The 26,956-nt window shown below is 33.2% G+C and overlaps 1 protein-coding gene across 1 annotated transcript in view; it reads right to left on the bottom strand.

Moving 5' to 3' along the window:
- The window catches only part of LOC114347204 (UDP-glycosyltransferase UGT5), a 38,657-nt gene extending 15,852 nt beyond the window's left edge, over window positions 1–22,805 (bottom strand). Inside the window, exons 1-2 of the mRNA XM_028297935.2 lie at window positions 22,282–22,805; window positions 7,644–8,462 (exon numbers count right to left, since the gene is read on the bottom strand). Coding sequence (XP_028153736.1) covers window positions 7,644–8,462; window positions 22,282–22,534 — 1,072 coding nt within the window. The 5' untranslated portion in view covers window positions 22,535–22,805. The remainder of the gene's footprint in view (window positions 1–7,643; window positions 8,463–22,281) is intronic.
- Between the last annotated feature and the right edge of the window lie 4,151 nt (window positions 22,806–26,956).

Here is a 26,956-nt window from a genome sequence, read left to right as displayed (position 1 = left end):
TGTCTGATAAAATGAAGACGTTTGCCCTAAGAATGTCTTGGTTGAGACATTCTTGGGCACTAATCTGTATGGCATGTATTTCTGCCTGAAAGATAGTTAGGGCGTTTCCAAGAGATTTGGATAGCCTGAAATTCGGCCCAGTAACTCCCACTCCTGCCCTTTCATCTATCTTACATCCATCCGTATACCATACGAGTGAACCTTCCTCCAGTTTCGGTTCAACTGCTTCATCCATTTGGTGGTTTTTTATGTATGACCACTTCAAATGGTGTTTCAAAGTCGAATTTGACTGGCATGACGTCTGTCGGCTTATCCTTAGAATTCAAAGGAATTTCTTCCAAGATTTTAAGATGACCCACTAGATCTGGTTTCATTATTTGCTGCCGTGGGGCATGTTGACATTGCCCCTGTGATTCCCAGACAAGCTAGCCGCTGCACTTTTTGCAGTTTGGCATTAGCTGTTGTTTGTTGCGTTTTTGGCCACCATACGAGTGATTCGTATGTGACCATCGGCCTAATAATCGTTTTATATGTCCAGAGAGTCATTTTCAGTTTTAGGCCCCAAGTCTTTCCAAATGTCTTGCGGCAGGTCCAACTTGCCACCAAGGCTCTTTTTTCAATATGACTATTGGTGAGTTTTTGATCTAGGGTTACCCCCAGATATTTTACTTCTCTGGAATAGTCAAGTGTGATGCCATTCATAACTGGAGCCTGTAAATTGTATTTACGTCTCCTTGTGAACAGTATGAGAGTCGTTTTGCTAGGATTGACATTTAAGCCCTCCTTCGAACACCAGCTTTTGATTTCGTTTAGAGCAGTTTGCATGAGACTAGATATAGTCTGGTCATGCTTGCCCCTAATTGTAACAACTAGGTCATCTGCGTAGCCTTGAGTTGTAAAACCAGAATCATGTAACTTAGTAAGGAGGTCATCCACAACTAGAGACCACAGCAGGGGCGATAGTAGTCCCCCTTGAGGGCACCCCTTTACTGCTGTCACAGATACAGACTCTCCACCAATACTAGCTGTGATGATTCTGGTTTTTAGCATGGACTGAATCCATTGTATTAGTGAGGCTTCAATGCTCCTCTTTACTAGTGCTCTTTTTATGGATTTATATGAGGTGTTATCGAATGCTTCCTCTATGCCAATGAAAGCGCAAAGAGCTATTTCTTTTGCCACTATTGTCTTTTCAATGTTTTCAACAAGGGAATTTAGAGCATTTATTTATAGTGGATTTGCCCAGGGGCGTAACAGAGGCCCCCGCAGCGTGAAGCTTGCGGGGGGCCCCGATCGAGCAGGGGCCCCATCTTGTCGTCTGATATTATGTAAAAATCTGTTATAGGTATATGATTTTACTTTGTGGGTTTAAATTTAAAAACGTAAATTTCTAAATAGGCATATTCGGCAAGTGAATTATCTCATATCTAGAAAAATATTTTCCGGTCTCACTAACTTTTATGGGTGGCGACAATAAATTATAATGCTTTGTACGTGACTATTCAAAGATTTGAGAATTGCAATTTGCCTAATTTTAGAACAATATTTCTAAATCTAGAAATGGGTTTTCTCTTTAATCTTTACCTACGTTTTAGTATTTCGATACGATTATCCAGAGGCCTAACAGAGGCGCCTTGCAGGATGAAGCTTACGGGGGGCCCCAATATGTCAAGTGCCCCATCTTGTTGTCTAATATATGTAAAAATGTGTTGTTATATTATTTGCATACATACATTTTTTTAAGAAGTGCAGTATTGAAAATGAAGTTGTCCATCCGAAATAATAAAATTGTAGATATATTCGCTGATAGTAGATAGTGCACGAAGAAAGTTGTTCATCTCATAGAATAATACTTATGTAACCATTTAGTAATCTTTGTTCTATTTTATTCTCTACCAATAAAGATGAAAAATGTAAGTCGTCATAAACAATGCATTATTACACCAATGCTCAGTAAATGAGAGTTTTGGAGTGAAATTATCAGCGTCGCGACGGACGTATTTGCTTGACAATTTGGATTTAGGTTCTAGTTACACTCCACTTCAAAGTTGGATTTATGCCGTTGGTTGCTTTTACTTCGGGGGTGACACCCCTCCTTGGGGTGAAAAACATACGTTTAAAATAATCCCGGAAATGTATAAATTGACTAACTATAAGCAACTTTTGTTCTATAGAGTTTCTTTTTCTATGTTAATACTTTTCAAGTCATTTGCGAGTGAAAATGTTTATTTTTCAACAAAAAAAAAACAATGTTTTCAGACGGGTTTTTCGTAAATAACTCAAAAAAAAAGTATTTATCGAATTAAATATTAGATATCGAAGAAATATTTGTAGCAAAAATGTAGCTTATAAGATATAAAAAATGGTGTACTTATTCATGAAGTCTATCGACACAATAAAAGCACAGTTGAAACTCATGAAAAATTATTCTTATTCGTCCAATTCCAAATCGAATATTTCAACCTGAAATAACCAAAACATGAAGCAATTTTCGGGGAAAACTAATTAAAACTTTTTTAAATGTTTCAAAAAAGCTTTATTTTTATTTTTTTATAAGTTTCTAGCATCAAAACTATACGAATTACGCTCAAAATAACGTTGGCCCCTTTTTGTTAAAAAAAATCGTCAAAATCTGCCCCTGTTTCGCACCCCAAATAAAATTTATTATAACGCTTTACCATTAACTTTAAATATTTATTGTTTATATGATCTGTAAGTTTGACTGGTTCGAAGTTCTTATTTTTGAAAAAAATTTGATTTCATAGTAAAAACAGTTTTTTTTTTGTTTTGGAAAATGCCTTTTTTCGAAATAACTTAAAAAGTATTAGTGATACGAAAAATCTCAAAGAGTAAAGAAATGTCGGTCATGCTTTTATAGATATTTTGGATTTTTTTGTTTTTCTGTAAGACAAAAATTGGTTAAGATATCGCTGTTTAAAATTTGCATATACTCGTGATTAGTGACTCGTTCAAGCCCTTTAACTAGAACCCTTTTAAAAATAAGCACTTTGAACCGGTGAAACTTACAGGTCATATAAAAAAAATTAGGTAATTTGTAAGGCGATAATGATTAGTTTCATTTGGGGTGCTAAATAGGGGGAGATTTTGACAAATTTTTTTTACCAAAAAATGGGATTAACTGTATTTTTAGCGTAATTGGCTTAGTTTTGATGCTAGAAACTTTTGTAAAAAATAAAGCTTATTTTAAACACGGTATTTGACGAATAAGGAAAACTTTTCAAGAGCTACAACTTTTCTTTTACTGAGTCGATAGACTTCATTTTTGTTAACCATATTCTTTTCGATCGAATACTTACTCTTTGAACTATTCGCGAAACATCGACTAAAAACGTGGTTTTTGTTGAACAATAAACATTTTTACTCATAAATAACTCGAAAAGTCTTGAGTTGACCACTTCGGTGGTGACACTGAAAATTACACGGTATCGTCATATTTTACGTTGATTTACTGGTCTGTAACACATAATTATAGGTATTTGTTACACATGTCGCATTTAGTAATTTTTTAAAGGGGGCCCCATTTCCAATTCTGCGGGAGGGCCCCGACGGAGTTTGTTACGCCACTGGATTTGCCTGTCTGGTATGCAAATTGATGTTTGTGAAGCAGTTTCCTAATTAGAATTTCGCTTCTTATGTGGTAATCTACTAGTTTCTCCATTGTTTTTAGGAGAAAAGAGGTGAGGCATATAGGGCGATAAGACCTCGTCTTCGTCCGTAGGACGTTTCCCGTCTTTGGTATAAATACCACTTTTGCGTCCCTCCAAGTTTTTGGAATGTGACCCAGCACAAGGCTTGCTATGAAAAGCCGCTGTAGTTGCGTGAAGCATTTTTGAAGTAAAGCAGGAAAAATTCTGTCCTTGCTCGGGGATTTAAAAAGTTTGAAGATTTTAACAGCCCATTCGATTTTGTTTTTTTGTAAAGATTTTTTTTCCGCTAGCTGTCTGCCGGATCTCTTGAGGCCCTTTGGGGCCTCTGCCAGCTGGATGCTTTGCGGTTCATCTTCTAGTACTTGTTGAGAACCAGGAAAATGAGTCTTTAAAAGCTCTCTAATAGTTTCCGTTAGACTTTAAGTGTAGTCGTCATTCGGCTTTTTAATCAGTCCGATTTCATTTGAGTGATCTTTTGAAAGAACCTTTTGAAGTCGTTGTGCAGGGGACAACAATAACTGAAGACAATAACGGATCACAAGAAATAAACAATAAGATACAGTCCAGCAACAGATGTCTTTATGCCTTTCAAATCAGGGCCCCCGTAAGAACTACTGGCGCCTGTGTGCAAAAAAGGATTTTGGCGTCCCTTGTCATTTTATAGGCATAGGTATTTTGATAATGTTTTTTTATTTATTTTTTGGGGTCCTGACAAATAATCCCCGGACCAATAATCCCGGACAAAAAATCCCCACATATTATCCCTGGATAAAAAATCCCCGCACAAATAATCCCCGGACAACAAATTCCCACAAAAAATCCCGGACAAATATTCCCCACAATTTTTTTTTTCTACAAAATATCCCCACAAAAAATCCCGGACAAAAAATCCCCAGGAATTATTTGTTACCGGATAATTCTCTAAAAGTTTTCCCGAAATTTTACCAAATTTCGAATTCCAATTCCATGCCGAAATCTTCAAATTTTACATTAATCGTCCAACACTACATGGAATACAATTTTTATGTAGACCCAGCTCGACCAAAATGGCCGAGTTGGTCGTACAGAAGAAACTAACTGCGGTAACGCAAATGCATCTAAGTAACTCCTTTGTACAAGTTAGAATAGTGGGAAAAATATCAAACAGTTTCTGCGTAAATTCTGGACTGAGACAGGGAGATCTGTTGTCATCATTGTTGTTTAATCTGGCGTTAGAATATGTCATGCCAAAAATTTATCCAAAAATCAAACCAGACATAGCTACTCGGGGAGAGGCCAGATGGGAGAAGGTCTGTAGGACGGCCTAGAAAAAGGTGGAAAGATGCAGTCAGAGGAGATTTTTAAAAATGGGATTGAGACAATGGGAAATAGTGGCACAGGACCGACAAACATGGAAGGCAATAATAAACGCGGCAAAGACTCTCGAAGAGTTATAACGACATTGATGATGATGATGACTAAATATTTTTGACGCTAAATGTACAAAAAGGAACATGTTTTTTTTTGGATTACAATCAATATTATCGTTGTAAAGACCAGCAGTTATCATCACGAATACGCAATGTACGGGACATACTTATTCAAAACAGAGTGAGCAAAAGATTTAAGCCAATAATTACAACATGATTCCCACAGCCTTAGCTCATTCCCCACATCATTCTCTCCCACGATTTTTGAAAAAACTCACACTCTTTTGTCACGTAAAATTTGAAGTTTTCGACATCGAATTGGAATTCGAAAATTGGTACTTAAGCGAAATTACAATTCATGCTTAATATTAATTGCTATTCGTTATTTTCATACCGAAAAGCGGTTTCATGGCGATTGCTCTCTACCTATACCGATTGCATTCACGGGAAAACTTTTAGAGAACTATTCGGAAGCAAATATTGTTTGGGGATATTTTGTCCGGGATTTTTTGTGGGGATATTTTGTCCAAAAATATTTGTAGGGATTATTTTCCGGGATTTTTTGTAGGATTTTTTTGTCCGAGGATTATTTGTCCGGGGATTATTATTTGTCCGGGGATTATTTGTCCGGGGATTTTTTGTCTGGAGATTTTTTGTCCATGGATAATTTGTGGGGATTTTTTCCGGAATTATTTGTCCGAGGATTATTTGTCCTAGCTTCAATCCACAGGGTGCCAGGCGGTGTCGTGGTTGAAAAATTATTTAAAGATTTTTTTTAAACAAATTCACAAAAAAAAATTTATTTCGAACAAAAAAGGTTCCTTGTCATTTTTCTCTAAAATAGATTGTTGTCGAGTTATACGAGATTTAAGATTTGAAAAATGCGAAAATGGCTATATAACTCGACAACAATTATTAACAAATTCTAGAGAAAAATCACAAGACACCTTTTTTGCTCAAAATGATCCAAATTATCTAAAAAAAATTGTTCGAAGTAAAAAAATTATTTTTGTGAATTTGTTTAAAAAAAATTGTTTAAATAATTTTTCGACCAAGGTACCGCCAGAAACCCTGTGGATTTGTTTTAGGACCTTTTTTGAGTGAGTAAGTTTTTGCAAAGAAATTTAATCGAAATAATTTTGCTAACGTGGGCAACGATACAGCCTGGACTATAGCGGTAAAATAATTAAAAACAACAGCTTTGTAATAAAATAATGACAAAAATTTTTTCAGAATGTTGAAGGAGTGGTTTTAAACTTTGATTTGGTTGCTTTTTGACTTTCATAATAATAATTTTTAATCGAGTTATTAAGCCTTGAAAATGGTCATTTTCGCATTTTTTTAAATTATAAATTGCATATAACTCGACAACAATCAATTTGAGTGAAAAATGACCTTTTTTACTCAGAATGACCCAACTAAAAAAATTTGTTCGAAATGATAAAATTATTTTGTGAATTTGTTTAAAAAAAATGTTTTACCAATTTTTCGTCCACGGCACCCCTTGGCACCCTGTGAATTTGTTATAGGGACCTTTTTTTGAGTTAGTTTGTGCAAAAAAATCGAATCGAAATAATTTCGCAAAGTGGGCGACGATACAGTCCGGTCTAATTAGTTATTTGATAGGTAAAATTTTCAAATATTGTCGATTCATCATTTGAGCGCCGCAGAATCGTTCGCTTATCGATGAGATAGAATTACCTCCCACACACTATTGCTCAACCAATGTGTTTGGAATTTTTTCACAAAATCAGCGCATAGTTAGGTATTTCTTATCTACAGTTGAATGTTTGTTATTTTTATAGCGGGATTTTTTATTTTATGTTTATAGAAAGACTACAAATGTCATCCAAGATCCAAACAAAATAAAATGGAACTATTTAATTTCTCAACTTTTATCTTAAAATTAATTTCTGCTTTTTTATTTTTTTTGTAAATATTTTTGCACTTTTTGGTCCTTGGTTTTGGCGCCCCTAAAGGACGGCGCCCGTGTGCATTGCACACTTTGCACATATGGTAGCGGGGGCCCTGCTTCAAATCCTTATAAAATCGAAAAAACTAATAAGACGTACAAAGATACAAGTGTATAAAACAATCATTCGACCCGTTGTGATGTATGGAAGTGAAACGTGGACGATAACAAAGGCAAACGAAGAGAGACTACGTGTTTGGGAAAGAAAAATCCTAAGGATCCCTGTGCTGTAACGGTCGAATCCATCAATTATATATCATAAGAACTAACAAAGAGCTTGAAGAACTTTACCCAGATGCCAACATCATAACAGAAATAAAGTCAAGAAGCCTTCAATGGGCAGGACACCTTAGAAGACATTCTGACCAAAGAACAGTAAGACTGTATGGGAGGAAGTCCCAACAGGAACAAAACCACGCGGACACCCTCGACTCCGGTGCGAGATAATGTAGCAGGAGACCTGAAAGCGATGGGCGTGGAGAACTGGATAGAGGTTGCTCAAGGCAAAGAACAATGGAGGCATGTTGTCAAGTCGGCTAAAACCCACGAATGGTTATAATGCTATGGAGTAAGTAAGTAAATTATTAAACTTACCTAATAAATCCGATTGCGGCAGCCATTTTTCAATTCTCACATTCTTAGGTTTTCCTGGCAAGTTTTCATCTTCAAATTTCCACAAAACGTTTTCTTTTCTTTTAGAAAAAGCTTTCAAGATGCTCTCTCTTTTTTCTTTTGGCAAACTACTGCTTAGAATGGTAGAACCCATACTGAAATAAATGACTCCATTCTTGGATTCATCCAAATACTTTTTAAGATCGGCAGGCAATGGTTTGGGTTCCTTGACGTGGTACCCTGCTATTTCTTTCATATTTGGAACTGAGGCTGCTGGATTGTTTAAACTTGGATGTGAGTTTGAGAGTACCAAGGAGACATTATATTGAATTTTGGTCAAGTCCATATCTTTTGATACGTATTTCTTTATTAGCTCAGCATGAGCTGGATATTGTACGTAATTATGGTACAAATATGCGGCCATCGTGTACAAAGTGTTAGTCAATCTCTGTTTAAAATTCATCAATTGCGGATAATCAAAAACTAGTTCAGGATTCAACGAAGGTAAACCTGAGTTTCCTACAAAATGGTTTACCCAGCACGTTGCAGCATTATCATTAAACAGCACTAAATGAGCGCCAAAATGGGCAGCTAATGCTTTTGTTCCTTCTACTGCAAATTGGGTGAGTATCATGACATCAAACTTTTCGTCTGACTTTATTAATGCCTGTACTGTAGGATGGGATAATGTTCCTTCTGTTATAGCTAAACCAATCATACTGAAAACGGAGAGCATACCAAAAGGACCTTTTGCCGAAAAAGAGTCCCCACCGCTGAGTTTTGACATATTTGCGAACATATCTGGAACGAAACAAATTAATATTTTATATAATAAATCCAATAGAAAAAAATAGAATTTTATTTAATCAAATATACAAAATTTCTTTTGTTTTTGACAAGTCAAAAGAGTACGTACATTACAAAATTTTGACAAAATTTAAAAGAAAAATATTATAAATTATAATCAAGAGATATACAAACAGGTACTAACAAATTTAAACAATTTAACACACTATGTAAAAACGTAAAGACATGAAATAAACTTAAAAACTTAAAATATCGTCATAATCGGCAAAAAAACCCTGACCAAACTAGTACTATTATACAGGGTGTAACATAAATAAAATCACATATTCTGGGACCAAAAATAGTTCGATTGAACCTAACTTACCTTAGTACAAATATGCACACAAAAAAAGTTACAGCCCTCTGAAGTTACAAAATGAAAATAGATTTTTTCCGATATATCGAAAACTATTAGAGATTTTTTCATGAAAATGGACATGTATCATTCTTATGGCATGATCATCCTAAAAAGAAATTATAGTGAAATTTGTGTAGCCCATAAAAATTTTATGCGGGTTTTGTTCCCTTAAACCCCCCAAACTTTTATGTACGTTCCAATTAAATTATTATTGTAGTACCATTAGTTAAACACAATGTTTTAAAACTTTTTTGCCTCTTAGTACTTTTTGGATAAACCAGTTTTAATCGAGATGCGGCTTCTTTTTTAATCTGTTTACATAAAAATTTTATGGGGGGTTTTTGCCTTTAAACCCCCCAAATGTTTGTGTACGTTCCAACTAAACTCTTGTTGTTGTATCATTAGTTAAACACAGTATTTTTAAAACTTTTTTGCCTCTTAGTATCTTCCAGATAAGGCACCTTTTATCGAGATGTGGCTTCTTTTTTAATATGGTTCAAAGTATATCTCAAACTGTAATTTATAAATAAATTTTCATATTATTACCAAGTCTCTAAAATCGTACTTGACAGTACACAAATATGTGGTGGATTTGACAAAATATTCAAAATATCTCAAAAAAAACTTTTCGAAAAAGCATTAAGAGGCAAAAAAGTTTTAGAAACATTGTGTTTAACTAATTGTGCCACAATGATAATTTAATTGGAACGTACACAAAAATTGGGGGGGGGGGGTTAAGGGAACAAAACCCCCATAAAATTTTTATGGGGTGCACAAATTTCACTATAATTTCTTTTTCAAGATGTTACTATCATAAGAATGTCACATGTCCGTTTTCAATAAGAAACCTCAAACAGTTTTCGATATATGTATTTAAAAGTCGATTTTTATTTTGTAACTTCAAAGGCTGTAACTTTTTTTAGGTGCACATTTTTACTAAGGTAAGTTAGGTTCAATCGAACTATTTTTGGTCCCAGAATATGTGATTTAATTTATGACCTGTATTTTTGTTACACCCTGTATATAGGGTGAGGCAGATAACTGGCCTATTAGAAATATCTCGAGAACTAAAGGCAACAGAATCATGAAAATTGGAATGAAGGGGTTTTGCGGGATGATCTATTAAATGAAAATATTTTCATCTCTTTGCAACTTCCGGTTATACCGGCTTATAACTTGGTTTTTTTAAATGGGACACCCTATATATTTTTACATTTTTGGATTCTCCTCAATATCTTCTTTCTTAAAATATGAGATTTTGTAATATTATACAGGGTATTATAAAAGATATTTTCGTTTTTTATTAATTTCGTAGCAACATTCACACCCTGTAAAATTGTAATAGTTTGACATTAAAAACTCTGCTTACGTTCAAGTGATTTTTAATATAGTCTATTATCGTTAAGAATCATTAGTATAGCTAATTTTGAAATATTAGTATACAGGGTTGGTCGAAACTCGGAATGAATATTTTCTGAGTTTTCTTAAATAGAACACCCTGTATTTTAGTATTGTAATGAAATTATATTTCATAGTACTTTTTTATTTTATAAGTATTCCCTATACCTAACTGCTTTAATTTGTGAGTTATTGGTGATTCAAACTAAACATTAATTGCAACAAAAAATACGTAAAATTTTATTAGGTTGGCCATGAAAATCTTCAATCAGAAACAATTTTTCAGAAATAAATACATATTAATCCAGACCGATCCTTAAAATTACCAATAATGGTTTAGCTATCAAAATAGCTACGTAGTTAAGATTGTTGGTGCGACTAACAATTAAGCACAAATTAAAGCAGTTAGGTATAGGGAATGCTTAAGAAATAAAAAAGTACCATTAAATATCATTTCATTAAAATACTAAAATACCATTTAAGAAAACTCAGAAAATACTCATTCCGAGTTTCGACCAACCCTGTATACTAAAATTAAAAATTTAGCTATACTAATGATTCTTAACAATAGTAGACTATATTAAAAATCATTTGAACGTAAGTAGAGTTTTAGTTGTCAAACTACTACAATTCTACAGGGTGTGAATATTGCTACGAAATTAATAAACAAACGTAATTATCTTTTAAAATACCCTGTATAACATTACAAATCCTCATATTTTAAAAAAGAAGACATCGAAGAGAATCCAAAAATGTAAAAATATACAGAGTGTCCCATTTAAAAAAACGAAGTTATAAGCAACTTCCGGTATAACCGGAAGTTGCAAAGAGATGAAAATATTTTCATTTAATAGATCATCCTTCAAAACCCCTGTATTCCAAATTTCATGATTCTGTTGCTTTTAGTTCTCGAGATATTTCTAATAGGCCAGTTATCTGCCTCACCCTGTATAAGCGGTACCTAAGTACTTTGTCTTTGTGTAAAAACAATGTTTTAAAAAGTCTGACTTTATCTTATTTTTAAACGACTGTAAATGAAGACTTTTTACTTCATCTGGCAAAAAATTGTACAAACTAACATCAGTCGAGTTTTTTATACTTTTTGTCAACCTAAAACGTTGTGTTCTAATAGTAATCTGCTCCTGCAAGTATCCTCACTACTTTCTTTTGTAATTTAAAAATTCTCTCTGCGTGACAAGAGCCACCCCAAACAGTTATTCCGTACTTTAAATGGCTATGGAACAGTGCAAAGTAGATCATTTTAAGGGTACTTTTAGGAATCATAAAAACTAAGTTGCGTATCAAAAATATAGTTGTAGCAAGTTTAGAATTTAAGTAGTCTGTCCAAGAGCACTCCAGTCCAAATTATCATCTAGGAAAATTCTTAAGAGTTTAACACTATTTCTTGACATACTTCCGGTCAGAACTAAACATCAAAGTCTGATTTTTGTCTTCATTTAGCTTCAGACCATTATGCAAAAACCAGTTTTTTGCTTTCTGAGTATCACTATCTATTTTAGTTATAGATCGTTCAGATAAATAAGAAACAAAGTGGGTCCTAGTATTGAACCTTGAGGAACCGCGTATTCGACCGTATTCAAATCAGAATAGCTATTATTAAGAAAAACTGCCTGTTTTCTATTTGTTAAATAAGATCTAAATAGATTGAGAGTGGTTCCCCTTATACCATATTTATGCATTTTTTCCAACAATAATTTATGCGAAACACAGTCAAAAGCTTTGGAAAAATCACACAATATCAAAGACACGAAATGACCTTCCTCCAAGCCGTCGACTATATCTCTCACAATTTTCTGTATAGCTTGTGTAGTGCTGCACTTTTTTCTAAAGCCATATTGATTACAGTGAAGTATTTTGTGTTTATCTAGATATTCTATCAAACGAGTATTAAGAATGCTTTCAAAAATTTTACCGAAAATGGGAATGATAGAGATGGGACGGTAATTTCAAATTTCATCTAAAGACCCTTTTTTGAATAGTGGCAACACTTTTGTTACTTTTAGTACATCTGGGAACATCCCCTCATGGTAGGGGAGCCCAAGCGGGGATTTTTGCAGTTACTCGAGCGCGTCAGATTATCATATGGGAAGAAACCTGGTACCCTGTAGATGTACCTCTACCATTTATTGGCTCTTAACACAGGGAAGTTCGTTAAGGGGGGCCCGAAAAATAAAATCTATCCTTAAAAAAACTCGAAATTGTCAGATTAAGATAAGGTAAGTTAACTACATGCAAAAGAGTGTATATTTCAAAAATCTGACGATTTGGGCCGGGCGTAAGGAAATGGGTGAGACCCAAAGTTTCACAAGAAAAAAGCGAATATTTCGCGATATGAGTGACAGATCGAAAAACTAAAAAATATGTGCTCAATATTTTTTTAAAATCTATCGAATGATACCAAACACGACTTCCCACGGAGAGGGGTGGGGGGTAAATTTAATATTTTAAATACGAATTTCGCGATATTTCGCGAAATGAACATCAGATCGAAAAACTGTAAAATACACTTAATCAATATTTTCGAAAAATCTATCGAACGGCACCAAACACGACCCCCCACGAAGGTGGGATGGGGGGTTACTTTAAAATCTTAAATAGGAGCCCCCATTTTTTATTGCAGATTTGAAATCCTTACGTAAAAATAAGTAACTTTTATTCGAAACATTTTTTCGAATTATGGATAGATGGCGTTATAATCGGAAAAAACGATTGTTGGAAATGGAAAATTAAATTAAAAAATGGCAAGCGCCCCCTAAAATGGAAAACTTTATTTAACTTTTTTTGGTTTTAGGACCTACTCTTCACAACCCAATAGGTCCCCAAAGCGCTCGAGTGACTGCACATTTAGCATACTTTGCTCCCCTACCATCAGTAAGGCAATTATTATAAAGTAAAACTAATTTGTCAATAACAATATCAATAGTTTCGACAATTATTTTTTTGTTTAAGAAATAAAAATCTGTACAATGTGACTTTTTCAAGCCACGCAAAACATTTCTGATTTCAATATCAGTAACAGGTAGTAAAAATAAAGAGTGGCAAGGAGAGTGTACATCTTTCAAAACATCTATAGCTACATTTTCATTTGTAGAACTAAAAGAACCTCTAATATTTTTAGCTACTGAAGTAAATTAATTATTGAGATCGTTTGATGAGATCGTACTAGGACTAACTTTTTTATTTTGATCTTTATTTCTGTGACAGTTTATAACTTTCCAACTGTCACGAGATATATTTTCAGAATTTGAAAAGAAATACCCATAAGCTAGTTTTTTCTTTAATGATATTGTTGATCTATAATGCTTCTTAAACTTATTATATTCACTATAATATCCATGGGATCTCAAGATTTGCTCACATACCCCAGAAAATGCAGCTGAAAAACTACTTGAAAAAAATTGAAAAATTACTGGCCGATACTTTTCTACTGGAATTGCTGGAAGTCAATAGAAAAGGCGTACCATCTCCTGCGAATCGAAATTTTTACTGAGTTATGGTTTTCTTAACATTGAAACGGTGCAAATATGCGATCATTTCCCCACTTATTTTTTTTAATTACATCTGATTTTAGAAGACGTTATTTAATGATCAACCCCCGTATATATTAACGCCTCAAAATGTCTTCAAGTAAATTTCAATGAGAAAGCATTTACGTCTGTAAAACCCTGTATTCAATTATTATGCATTTCGGTTCAATGGCTACGTTGGTATTTCAGGAGCAGGAATAGCATGCCTTGTTTTTCTTGTGAAAATTAAGGTGTGTATATGAATATCTATTATGCTTTATATTTTGTCTTTCAGTGTTCCATTCCATCATGTGTTTTTGTGGGATATTGCGCGTTATTTTCTCATGAGAAAATTATAGGTGGCATGTAATTAAAGGAAATTCTTATTATTAGTTGATTATCGCTGAGTATAACAAAAGTTCACTTTTGTTGGTCTGTGTCCATTGAACTGGCAAGAACCACAAGTTCTTATCGAACAGGAAACCATGTTGCCCTTTGAGCACTCCTAACACATTCAATCTTTTAACTTTGACTTGGAGTCGCTATAAATATCATATAAGTAGCATGTAAACCATATTTCTCGATGTTACCAATTACAAATTGCTAGTTTCATGTACTAAGCAGAACGCACTGAAGATGATCTGATCTAGATCGAAAACGTTTTGCGAATCCTTTTGGATGACTTTTAATGGTTTTTAATAAACTTTTTTTACCATTGTACAAACGAATTTTTACTACTGTATGATTTATTAATTATTATATCTTTCTAATTTTCCTAAGCTAATATAATAATAAATAATCCTATAATAAATACCATCTATTCCTAAGCTAATAAGAAAATGTAAGAAATACCCCCACAAAGAACCACCTCACATCTGCACCAAATCTGAGAACGGAGTTTTCGTTTATTCAATAAGGATGTTCACTAATTTTTAAATATAGTTAAATTCAATAGATTTCAAGGTATATGAAAACGTAACAATCATAAAACTGTTTAAAAATGTATATTTTTTAAGATAAATGAGTTCATAATGTTGATTTTCTTGGAGGCTAGAAAAACGGTACCCTGCAGCGAGGCTACGGTCTGTGACGTCAGCAGTCGTAACGTCTTTGATCGACGACTAGTTTTGTATACTTATTTACTCAGTGTATTTGAATATGCGCAGTTTTTTACGTATTTAATTATTAAAAATAAAGCCAAATAAGTGGTGTTTTGTTCCTGGGTGTGTAAATACATCAAAAAACAGTTCTGACAAGATTTTTATTACCGTTCCAGCCAATTTAAAACATAAAAAGAAATGGTTTGTTGCAGCTAGAACTAAAAATAACTAACTTAAAGAACTAACTTAATAAAATAAATATTATAGAAGTTTTCCAGAGACATTCGGCCCTTGATAATAATGTAATTGTTCTTTCTGGATTTACATTTTTCAAAAATACTTATTAGTTTTCTCAGGATTCGAAAAAATTAATGAATTTAAATAGCATTGGACCAAGATTTTAAACCTACCCTCTTAAAGAGTAAATGAAAAAGTTTCGGGACCTCAAATTTGTATTCCTTAAACTGGGATATTCCTAAAAACGGGATTCTAATAATACATACAGTAAAAGTAAACCTTGAAATAACTACATGTGAATGTATGTATGACTTTATATTATATTAAAATCATTAATAATTTAGTGAAAAGATTGGTTGAAATGAAAATGTATAATACCCAAGTTCAAAAATATTTTTTACCTTGGAACAGTTGTCAACTCGAAATACGAAACAACCGAAATAAGATCTAGAGTTGAAAAGGACATAGCAACATTTAACAACATGCATGAGAAATATTTTCACCCATTGCGACATAATATCTCTCCCACTAAAAATGCGGCTGCTAAAATGTTATTATTTCCGGTCTTGCTATATGGCGCAGAGGCCTGGACAATAATGGAAACATTAATGAAAAAGCTAGAGGCATTCGAGATGTGGGTGTACCCACGTATCCTCAAAATATCCTGGGCGACCCACACCAACGTACAGGTATTGCGTCGAATGGGAAAACAAAAACAAATCTCTTTTACAATTAAGAAACGAAATCTTAAATATTTCGGTCATATCATGAGTCATGATAAATATCGTATACTCCAACTGATAACGCAAGGTAAAATAGAGAGCAAACGCGGACCCGGAAGAAAAGACACTCATGACTTAAAAACTTACGCCAATGATTTGGACAAAAATCGATCGAGTTATTCAGAAGCGCCTCAAATGAAATTAAAATTGCCATGATGATAGCCAACGTCCACAACTGACAAGGCACATGAAGAAGAATAAAAATATTTTTAATACACCTAACCAAGGTAAAGTAATAACCAGCCAATGTATGTATACAATATGCATGCGTACAATGCATGCATACAACTTTCTCTATTTTTTTTTGTGGAGTATTAAGCAATTATTTTTTTAGCTTAAAGAACACATGGAAAATTATATGGAATATACACTCAGTAAAGCTGTGGTAGATTTATTTTTTTACAAGATGCCAATAAATCATACACCATTGTTACATCTACACTACAGTCGGTAGTTTATACGAATCGGCTTTCTGAAAACCTTCTTCCATTTTATTTGTTTATTTTTGTAAAACCCAAAAAACAGTCTATCCACTTTAAACTAAACAAATTCACTATAAAACTCCACTTTAACCCTAATAAAACAAGAAGAGAACAAAATAAAATGACCTGAAACGTCAAACAGGTAAACAGTAACACTATGAGAAAGGCGCGCGCTTGGGGTATGCAACTACTGACGTCAGGCCAATAGAGAAGCGTTCTTGAAATTTAAAATAATGCTAGATTTCTAATAAAGATTTTTTATAGAAAGGCTTTTTCAATTTTGTTGAAATTTTGGACAATTATTCCTAGGGTGTTTCTTAATCGTTTTAGATGTTTGAAATGACTTTTTAATTTTTTGTGAACATCGCTATTATAGCACAAGTTCTTCTCTTTCTGATCACGGTTGTAGAAAATGATATTTTTTTTTGTAAAAACTTATAGTTTTTGAGTTATTCATGAAAAATCGCTTTAAAACATGCATTTTTTCACGAAAAATTAAAATCTTTGATCTTTAATAACTCAAAAACTATTGATTTATTTTATTTACTTTATAGGGGAGACCGGGGCTAGTTGTCACAGGGGTAAGTTGTCACAATGCCGATTTCTACCTTATTTGTGAAGTTAACACGCTGTATGATCTACATCCGAAAGGTATTATTCATCAGAAATTCCACACAAAATATTACAGAGATCGACCAGTAATTATTTCTCTTATTTTGTAAATGTGTTTTGAGGCTTCTCATGTAAAATTTTTAATCTTCAAACCTCTCATGCTGTGAGTGAATTTGTGAAACCAAGGTAATAAAAATATATTTTAAAGGTTACTGTCAATCTTATAGATTATATACGAAGGCATATTTTGATATATTAATTCATTGGAATATTTTTAATTTGACATTCAGTTACAGAAGGTTATGTGGGGCTAGTTGTCACAAATTACACGGAGCAAGTTGTCATTGTGACAACTTGTCCCGTAGCATTTAAATATGTTGAAATGATTTTAGACCGTATTAAAATCATATTAAATTGCTAAAGAATACAGGGTAAATCATTTATGAATTTGTCAAAGGTAAACTTCTTGTGAATATCTACAGGATTAAAATTTAATTTCTAGTCTTAATGCTGGTATTCTGCTTGCATAGCATGGATGAAGTCAAACCCCTGAAAAAACTATTACTATCTATGATATACCTGGTATTGTGGCAACATCCCGGCCTATGATACTTAACTCCAAGTAATATAATGTCGGGATTTAGAATCACTGGTATTTATCCCTTTAACAGGAATATATTCTCAGAACAGGACTTCCTCCCTAGTAGTTACGTTACCTATCGAAAGAACCCAAATGAAACGGAAGTGGGCACACCTGACACCCTAGGGGGGAAAATGAACTAATATGTACAGGAAACGAAGATCGTGGGTTAGATAATTTAGAAAACCTACAGACAAGCAGTGAGAACATTCAAAAGACACCAAATAATCAATTTGTCAACATCCAAGAAAATTAAGATCCGAATGAAAACCTTGAATAAAAAATAAAAAAAAAAACTCTTAAAGAATCCTTTAAGAGTCTTTCAAACTAATAATTTCCTTTTCTTAAAACAGGTAGGTATATCCTCCCTGTTTTGAACTTGAACAAATCAAGAGTTGAAGAATTTTACATGTTTCAATTTTTAGGTCACTCGGATTTACTATAGGTAAAAAAAATGAGAGTCGGAAATGACACCACTGGGAGTCGGAAATGACACCACCGGGAGGATTTAAAGCAGGGCTGTCTGTAGAAACGGTTCGTCCTTTCCCAAAGGCTGCGAATAGGACCAACCGCATTCAACGTAAAAAAACGCAAATCATCAATACTAACAGATACTCCAGTCAAGGATGAAATTGTGTAGGACGAAAAGTCTAGACAAAACAAAAAAAATATACAAAAAAAAAAGAAAAGCGTTAAAATAAATCTGCATTCTACCCAAAAAAAGTAGGGCCAAAAGAAAAGAACATATTTCATCGAACAAATAAGACTGGATATGGCTTGTTTGCGGAGAACCTTGTTGTGCTTCTATAGAAAGTTGGACCAACGTACAGCATGCAAACAATGGACACATACAGGCTGCAACAATGGAAATCAATTTTATGTGTGCCACAATTGTGACTCAGAGGACTATATGTAGTTATTTCTAAGTTTGTAAGTTCTTCTTTGAATAAAAACATTTTATTTCGTATTTACTTTATTTTTGTAATACTGTGACAATTTGCTCCATGTACTGTGACAACATGCCCCATCTAGGGGTATGTTGTCACACAAATCCTGTCGAAGACATTTCAACTAATTATGTGGAGAAAGTTTGGTTAAAAAAAAATGAAAAGTGTCTGAGTTACAGAGCCTGAACCAAAAACTGTGACCACTAGCCCCGGTCTCTCCTACATGGTGTTTCAATGGGAAACGGAAATACTTGAATGGTGAATAGAGGCCACTGAGGCGGTTCTAGATAACATCTAGATGTATCTAGATGTATATTATACATATATAAACATTTATTGCCTCACTGATTTTTATAACTTAGTTACAGTTTTTTTATCGATTTTGCCAACAGGTCCGAACTAATTTTTTTTTAATTCATTGTGTCTTTGAAATAACACCCTGTATACTGAATTTTTTAAAATCCGTTTGCATATTTGAAAAGAGCAGAAAAAACTAAGTTTAACGGTTCGGTACAATTTTTTGGCAATTTAATGACTTTATTTTGAAATTATATAACAATTTTTAAGAACTGAGCAATCTTTGTGATATTTGAAATGAAACGGCGGACTCGGATCATATATTTTTTAATTGTAATGCTGGCCACTCACTTACGGATATCGAAGAGGCTATGGCATGCAGGCCAGGACTGAAGGCCGTTATTTGAGTAGTTAAGTTAATGAACTGCAGTTGAGACGCCACACACATGCAGTTTTGTGATCGAGCGTGCCAACGCCTTTACGAGAACTGCGTGTATGTGGTGATTTTGGCTTCAATTAACCGCCTGTCAGTCGCTCGGCCTCTTCGATATCCGTAAGTGAGTGGCCAGCATAAGAAGTACACACATCAGTCGGACATTCTTACAAAAAAATTAAGAAGCTTAAACGTTTACGGTCCCTATGTTATGTATCTTTTAGCACTGAGTGATAAACGTATTTTTGATTTTATTTTGTTTTTCCTATATGATTGTAAAATTAAGTTATAGAATGACTAGATTAGGCTTGTAACCTTAAATGTCTTTCCTCTTGATTGCTTACATGTTGTGTGGGGTGGGTATATAGGTAATTAATAATTATTAACAAAAAAGAAAAACCCTTGAATGAGAAAAGTGTGACCCTTGCCCTTATCCAAAATTTTTTATTAAGATTAATTTAGCAAAAATTCACTTTGAAAATAAAATGTTTATTATATCTATTCTTAACAAAAAGGTCGGTCAGACTTAGATAACCTTAACTTAGATAGTTTAGATAAGATATACTTATGTTTATGTATGTACTATTTACTTTGTTTCTGGCCGCATGGTCTAATCCTAAAGCCAAAAAAAAGAACTCTGAGATTAAAAAGCAGGTATTATTATTAACTTTTATTAAGAAATTATTAATAGGGCAGTCAATGAGGGTATTTGGCTCCGAATTCCCTCCTACTACATCGATTTACTTGATATTTTATTTTTAGAGTAAGCACGGAATAGATCAGGAAATAAAGTCTACTGCTCTATATATTTTTTGAAAACTCAATAGTTTTTGAGTTATTCGTGGGCGAAAATGGCCATTTTCATTAAAAAATGACACCTTTTCGGGCGGAATACCCTAAAAACTATGCATCTAACGAAAAAAACTATATAAAATGTTTTTGTAGCTTATAAAAAACAAAGAGACTCGTTTCTTCATAGATTATGAATATTATGAAAAGAGATATGGTACATAGATGAGAAAAGTTTGTTTTTTGGTGCATGATCAAATCGGTGTATTCAACTTGAAATAACAGAGAAAAGGTCGATTTTAGGTGTATAATAATACTAATACCTTTTAGAGTGCTTAAAAAACCTTTAAAATGAGCAATATTAAATATCAATTACATTCAACCTAAGCGAGATATGCTGCAAAATATTGATGGCTATTGTATTTTAAGAGAAAAATGGGAAGTATATTTTTCACTCTCATCGTTTAAGGATGACAGAGTTTAAATACATCGTTTTCCTTCTACAATACTTTTTATAAGAGATTTATTTCTATGTTTAAAAAGTTGGACGGGTTTCAAATGAATAATTTTTGAAAAAAATAAGCTCAAATTATAGAGGGCATTTTCAAATTTTCTTAAAAAATTTTCCTTTTTCTCCATGTAACTCGAAAATGATACGAAAGAGATACGAAAAAGAGATACCAAACATAAACGTAGGGTTTTTTTAATTAAAAATTTTGTTTTTGCTTTTCATTACTGTATCTCTTATTGTTTTCAAGTTACAGGGAGAAAAAGGAAATTTTTAGGAAAATTTAAAAATGCGCTCTATAATTTGATTTTATTTTATTTTAAAAACCATTCATTTTAAACCCGTCCAACTTTTTGAACATAGAAATAACACTATAATAAAAAGTATTGTAGAAGGAAAACGATGTATTTAAATTCTGAAGGATGAGGGGTGAAAAATATACTTCCCATTTTTTCTAAAAATAGCAATCAATATTTTGCAGCACATCTCGCTTAGGTTGAGTGTAATCGACATTTAATATTGCTCACTTTAAAGGTATTTTCAAGCACTCTAAAAGGTATTGGTAGCATTATACACCTTAAATCGACCGTTTCTCTGTTATTTCAATTTGAATACACCGATTTAAGCATGCACCAAAAAAAAACAAACTTTTCTCACCTACCATTTCTCTTTTTGTATTATAACTAGAAGATTTATGAAGGAACGAGTCTCTTTGTGTTTTGATAAGCTACAAAAATATTTTACATAGTTTTTTTAGATAGAGCATAGTTTTTAAGGTATTTGCAAAAAACCGTCAAAAAATGTGTCATTTTTCAATGAAAATGGGCAATTTTCAACCACGAATAACTCAAAAACTAGTAAGTTTTCAAAAAAAAATATAGAACAATTTTTTTTTAAACTAGGTTCTCTAGCGACTTCCTTAGGTATTTTAACTAAAAAATTTTCCACCCCCGAGAAGGGGTGGGTACCACCCCCAAAATTAAAGCACACGTCGGCATGACGTGTAGAATTAGAAGATAATGAGGCTATTGCCTGAGGCAAATAATTGAATTAGAAGATAAGTAGAGGCTATTGGCTAAATTTCATTAAAATCCATGCAGTAGAATAGAATTCGGAGGTAATATCTTTTCTTGCTCCCATTGACTGGCGTATAAAGTTAATGAAAAAATACTCATTTTAAAAATAGTGAATATTTAATTACTAAATTGAAACGCCCCATTTAGTAATCACAAGAAAAATCCAGGTCCAGATTAACAAAAAATATAAAGTAATTGTGACAATACTTAAAACAATGTGATGTGAATGTTGTGATGTGAATATGGCAGTTGGCCATTTAACTCAAATATGAGAGGTTTCAATCCTTAAATTCCAACTACGTGGGAAGAGCCCTGTGTTGCCCTGTGTAATATCAGGAATATTTGCAATATCATTAAGTATTACTAAAAATATGTAGTATTTCACAAAATTATCAACATTTAAAACCCAAAATATTTTGGTGTCTCAGGCATGCTATTTTTTGGCATTTCGTAACACTGATGATGGATTTTTAATTCATAAACGTTCTGTGATTTAATGTGACCCTTATTTACGGAATTTTAAATATACCTTTGACAAAGGATCTCGTATCTTATATATTAACCGCAAAAAATAACTGCCTTTCTTACCATATTGCAATTGTAGCACTTCCTGTAATATGAGCTGCCGATACGTCCCCTTCTTGGGAGGATTCTTATCCTCGAAGACTGTAATCATGGTAACATCATGACCCGCTGCAGCCATACCTTTTAGGAGTTCATTTCCTAAAAAGTAATGACTAGGGCCTGCGTAGGGAAACACCCCTAAAATCTTCAGGGGGTTCACATAACTTACACTACAAAATACTAACAAACTAAAAATTGCAGTGATTTTAGAATACATTGTCGAATTATTTTTGAAATAATACTGAAATTATACGCGAAAATATCAGAATTAAAATATAGTTTATCGATGACTGTGACATTTTATGTAGTACCTATCTTAGTGATAAGACAAAATAGAACAACAAACATAAATCTCAGGAAAATAAAAATGCGTTGCTACTATAGTTACAAGTTAATGGAAAGGCACCAGGTCATGATAAAATTACGGCAGACATGATAAAAAACGCTGGACGGAAGGGCCGCCCGAGAACTTTATCGTACCGATCTATTATCGTTATGGTACTAGATACTGGCATTCTATAAAAATAACAAAGTTACTCGTTATTTTGATATCTTAGAAAAACCTTCTATACTTGAAAGTGTTTTATGGTTCTACGCGTCATTAATTCCTGCATTTGAGAAAATGTTCGATGCCATATTTCGGGGATACACTATAGATGTATAGATTATTGCATAAATCAATAGAATCTTATAGTCATACTTTCATTTCAAATTAGTTCATTTTTCTGAGAAATTAATAGTTTACAATATTTGCATTTCATTATATTTCGATTACGCCAGTCAATGCGCGAGATTAAGAACAAGATATTATCTCCGAATTCTATACTACTGCATGGATTTTAATGAAATTTTAGGAGTAGCCCAATCTCCTAATTCAAAGTCTATCCTATATACTATGGCGCTTTTATCATGGAGGCGGTTCCCACCACTTCTCAGGGGTGAAATATTTTTATTTTCGAATTACATGGAGAAAAAGGAAGATTTTTAAGAAAATTTAAAAATTTGTTCTATAATTTGATCACATTTTTTACAAAAACCATTCATTTTAAACCCGTTCAACTTTTTGAAAGTAGAAATAACACTATATTAAAAGGTATTACAAAAGAAAAACAATGCATTTAAATTATGGTGGATGGGGAGTTAAATGTATATATTTTCATTTTTCCTTAAAGTACATTAGTCATATATTTTTTTGCACCATATCTCGCTTAATTTGTATGTAACCGACATTTAACGGTGCTCGTTTTAAAGGCCTTTTCAAACACTACAAAAGGTGTTGGTAGCATTATACACATAAAAAGCGTACCGTTCCTCTGTTATTTCAAGTTGAATACACCAATTTGAGCATGCACCAAAAAACAAACTATTTTCACCTACCATATCTCTTTTTGTATTATAAATAGAACATTTACGAAGGAACGAATCTCTTTATTATTTATAATATAAAAGATGTTATAGTGTTTTTAGTTCGGTGCATAGTTTTTAAGGTATTCACAAAAAATCCGTCCGAAAAGGTGTCATTTTTCAATGAAAATGGCCAATTTTCAACTACGCATAACTCAAAAAGTATTGAGTTCTCAAAAAAAATATAGACCAGTTTTTGCTTAGAAATAGGTTCTTTAGCCACTTCCGTGCTTATTTTGACCAACAAATTTTCCACTCCCTTGAAGAAGTGGGAACCGCCCCAAGATAAAAGCGCCATAGTATATAGGGTAGATTTGGTTTCTTGAGCTATTCCCTACTTACTGTGAAAATATCAAGTACATCGATATAGTAGGATGGAATTCGGAGCCAAATACTCTCATTGACTGCCCTACAATAATGCTCTGCTATGATCGCGTGAGAGAGGACACACAGAAGATTATAGCAAAATTTCTATTTACCGTAACTTTTCGAGTTTTTGAGCTACAGCAATGAATTTTATGTCATTGGAAAGGTAATTTTGCATTCTTTCAAAATATGTAAAAACATACAGGCCATATCTAAAAAAAATTAAGATTTTTTATTCATTTCCGGTTCAACCGGAAGCCATATTTTTGGTAAAATTTATTGTGATAATAGATAATAAAGTACCATATATGTCTGCAGAATTTCAAATTTTAGTTTCTATTAAGAAGGAAGTAACGGGCACTCAAATATTTTTTTATAAAAAAATTATAACTCCCCTCCTATGGGGAGTTAAGAAATCTGTCTAATGTCATTCAATTTAACGATAGGATATCAAAAATATGTCAAAAAATAAAAAAAATCCTTGGAGCCATTTTTGAGAAAATCTAGTTCAAATTTATGCCAAATTTTGACCCCTTAAATATAGGCAACTCGTAACTTTTTCTGAAAAACGATAACATCCCTCTTATAGCCTCATCTTTAGGCTATATAACGACTTTTTCAAATTAAACTTTTCTTAAACAAGTTTTTAGATAGGTAGGGAAATCTGTCGGGTGGGCGGTCGGCCATGTTGGCCGCCATTTTGAATTTGGAAATGTCAAATTCCGTATTTTTATTTACCTATCGATGAGCTTACTTTGAGTTGAATTTCATTCATTTCGGTCAAAATTTGCAAAAATGGGCCCTAAATAACCCCCCTATTTCGGCCCCCCTTTGAGAGTTTTTTTTAAAGCTTAGTTTCTCGACAAAATTCTCTTAAACTTACTCATACCGAATTTCATCAAAATCGGTCCGGTAGTTTTTGCTGGGCGGTGGCGACATACGTACGTACGTACGTACGTACATACTTCCGACATGTTTTTTTATTTGCTTTTTAGACTCAGGGGGACTCAAAACCTCGAAAAAAAGTGAAATCTGAAAAAATTTTTTTGCACGATCCTATAACTTTATCTATTATACTATATATACTACTAGATAAAGTAAAACATGGTTGATATGGGATTACAAAAGTTATTAGACTATTTCAAATGATTTGGAGAGACAGACTGGGAAATTGGTCTGATTGTACCTATACATAATAGTCTAAGAGCTAGTGAACCCTCCGACTAACGGTCGTCCTGTAAGGCTAGAAATTTTTCTAGTGATAATTCATAGCACACCAAGGCTAAAAACCATGACCTGGCAGGCATCAGCGGTGCACGTGTATCTACCAGGTGAATCGAAAAGTGCAAATTTAAGGGGTAAAATAAACTTTCTCCTGTAAGGTTTAAATTTAAGTATGTGTTTGAGTAAGTCACATAGAAGGAATGTGTACAATGACAGGCGATTCTGAAGAGCATAAAACCTTGCCAGGCGAGGGGAAAGATTAGGGGTTTTTCCTAAAATTATTATTTTTGCATCGAACAAATTTTTTTTAGGTTTTTTGAATCATTCCAAACAGAAAAGGTCTTTAGTGATTTTTCTCTTAAGTTAACAGTTTTTGTTATATAAGCGATTGAAAATTTTGAAAATTGCAAAATTGGCAATTTTTAACCCTAAATCGGACATTTATCTAAAAATTTCAATGTTGCCAAGGTACGAAGATATTTTTTAAATATTGATTGATCAAATCCCTAAGAGTTTTTTGCAATAAAATATCGAAAACCCCTTTGTTTTTTTAATTGCTAATCAAGCGGACGCGACACTGTAGTATAAGTGAGGACGTTTGAGTTTGCATACATTCATTATCTCGAGAATGGGCAAATTTCAAGAGAAATCCTCAGACAGGTCGATTTTTATTTTTGAATTAGGACTTTTTAGCATATATATATATATATATATATATATAATACTAGTGACGTCATCCATCTGTGCGTGATGACGTAATCGATGATTTTTTTAAATAAGAGTAGGGGGTTGCGTGATAGCTCATTTGAAAGGTTATTTAATTCTCTATTCAGTAATATAAACATTAACATAACTATTTATACAGGGTGTACAAACAAAAATTTTTCTTCTATTTGTCAAATTTATTCAAAGTTAATTTAAAAAAAAAATTTTGTACACCCTGTATAAATAATTATGTTAATGTTTATATTAGGGAATAGAGAATTAAATAACCTTTCAAATGAGCTATCACACAACCCCTACTTTCATTTAAAAAAATCATCGATTACGTCATCACCTTCAGATGGATGACGTCACTAGTATCATATATATATTATTATATATATATATATATATATATATATATATATATATATATATATATATATATATATATATATATATGAAAAATAGATAATTGCATTTCAGTTAGATTCGAACCCCACCGGTGCCCCGACTAGTTTCGACTCATGTCAAGTCGTCATCAGGAGACACTAGGTAGGTGTTCGAAGCTAACTGATTTGCGGCTATTACTTCGTGAATTTATAAACTAAATCCACCAGAGTATACTTAGTACGACCTCTATATGTGAAAAGAGAAAATAATTATTCCCTTGGTAGCCCGGCGAATAGCAAAATCAAGCTTTATAACAATAAAGCTATGAAAGGCGATGTAACGGAATCCTTTTTCCGACAATACATCATGCAAACACCGTTTGCGCTAACCAATTCGTCTCTTACTGGAGAATACAGTAAAATGAAAAATAGATAATTGCATTTCAGTTAGATTCGAACCCCACCGGTGCCCCGACTAGTTTCGACTCATGTCAAGTCGTCATCAGGAGACACTAGGTAGGTGTTCGAAGCTAACTGATTTGCGGCTATTA

The sequence above is a fragment of the Diabrotica virgifera genome, chromosome 4 (assembly GCF_917563875.1).
Source record: "Diabrotica virgifera virgifera chromosome 4, PGI_DIABVI_V3a".
NCBI lineage: Eukaryota > Metazoa > Arthropoda > Insecta > Coleoptera > Chrysomelidae > Diabrotica > Diabrotica virgifera.
Note: the sequence above shows the minus strand (reverse complement) of the source record. Positions and strands in the feature narration are given on the sequence as shown.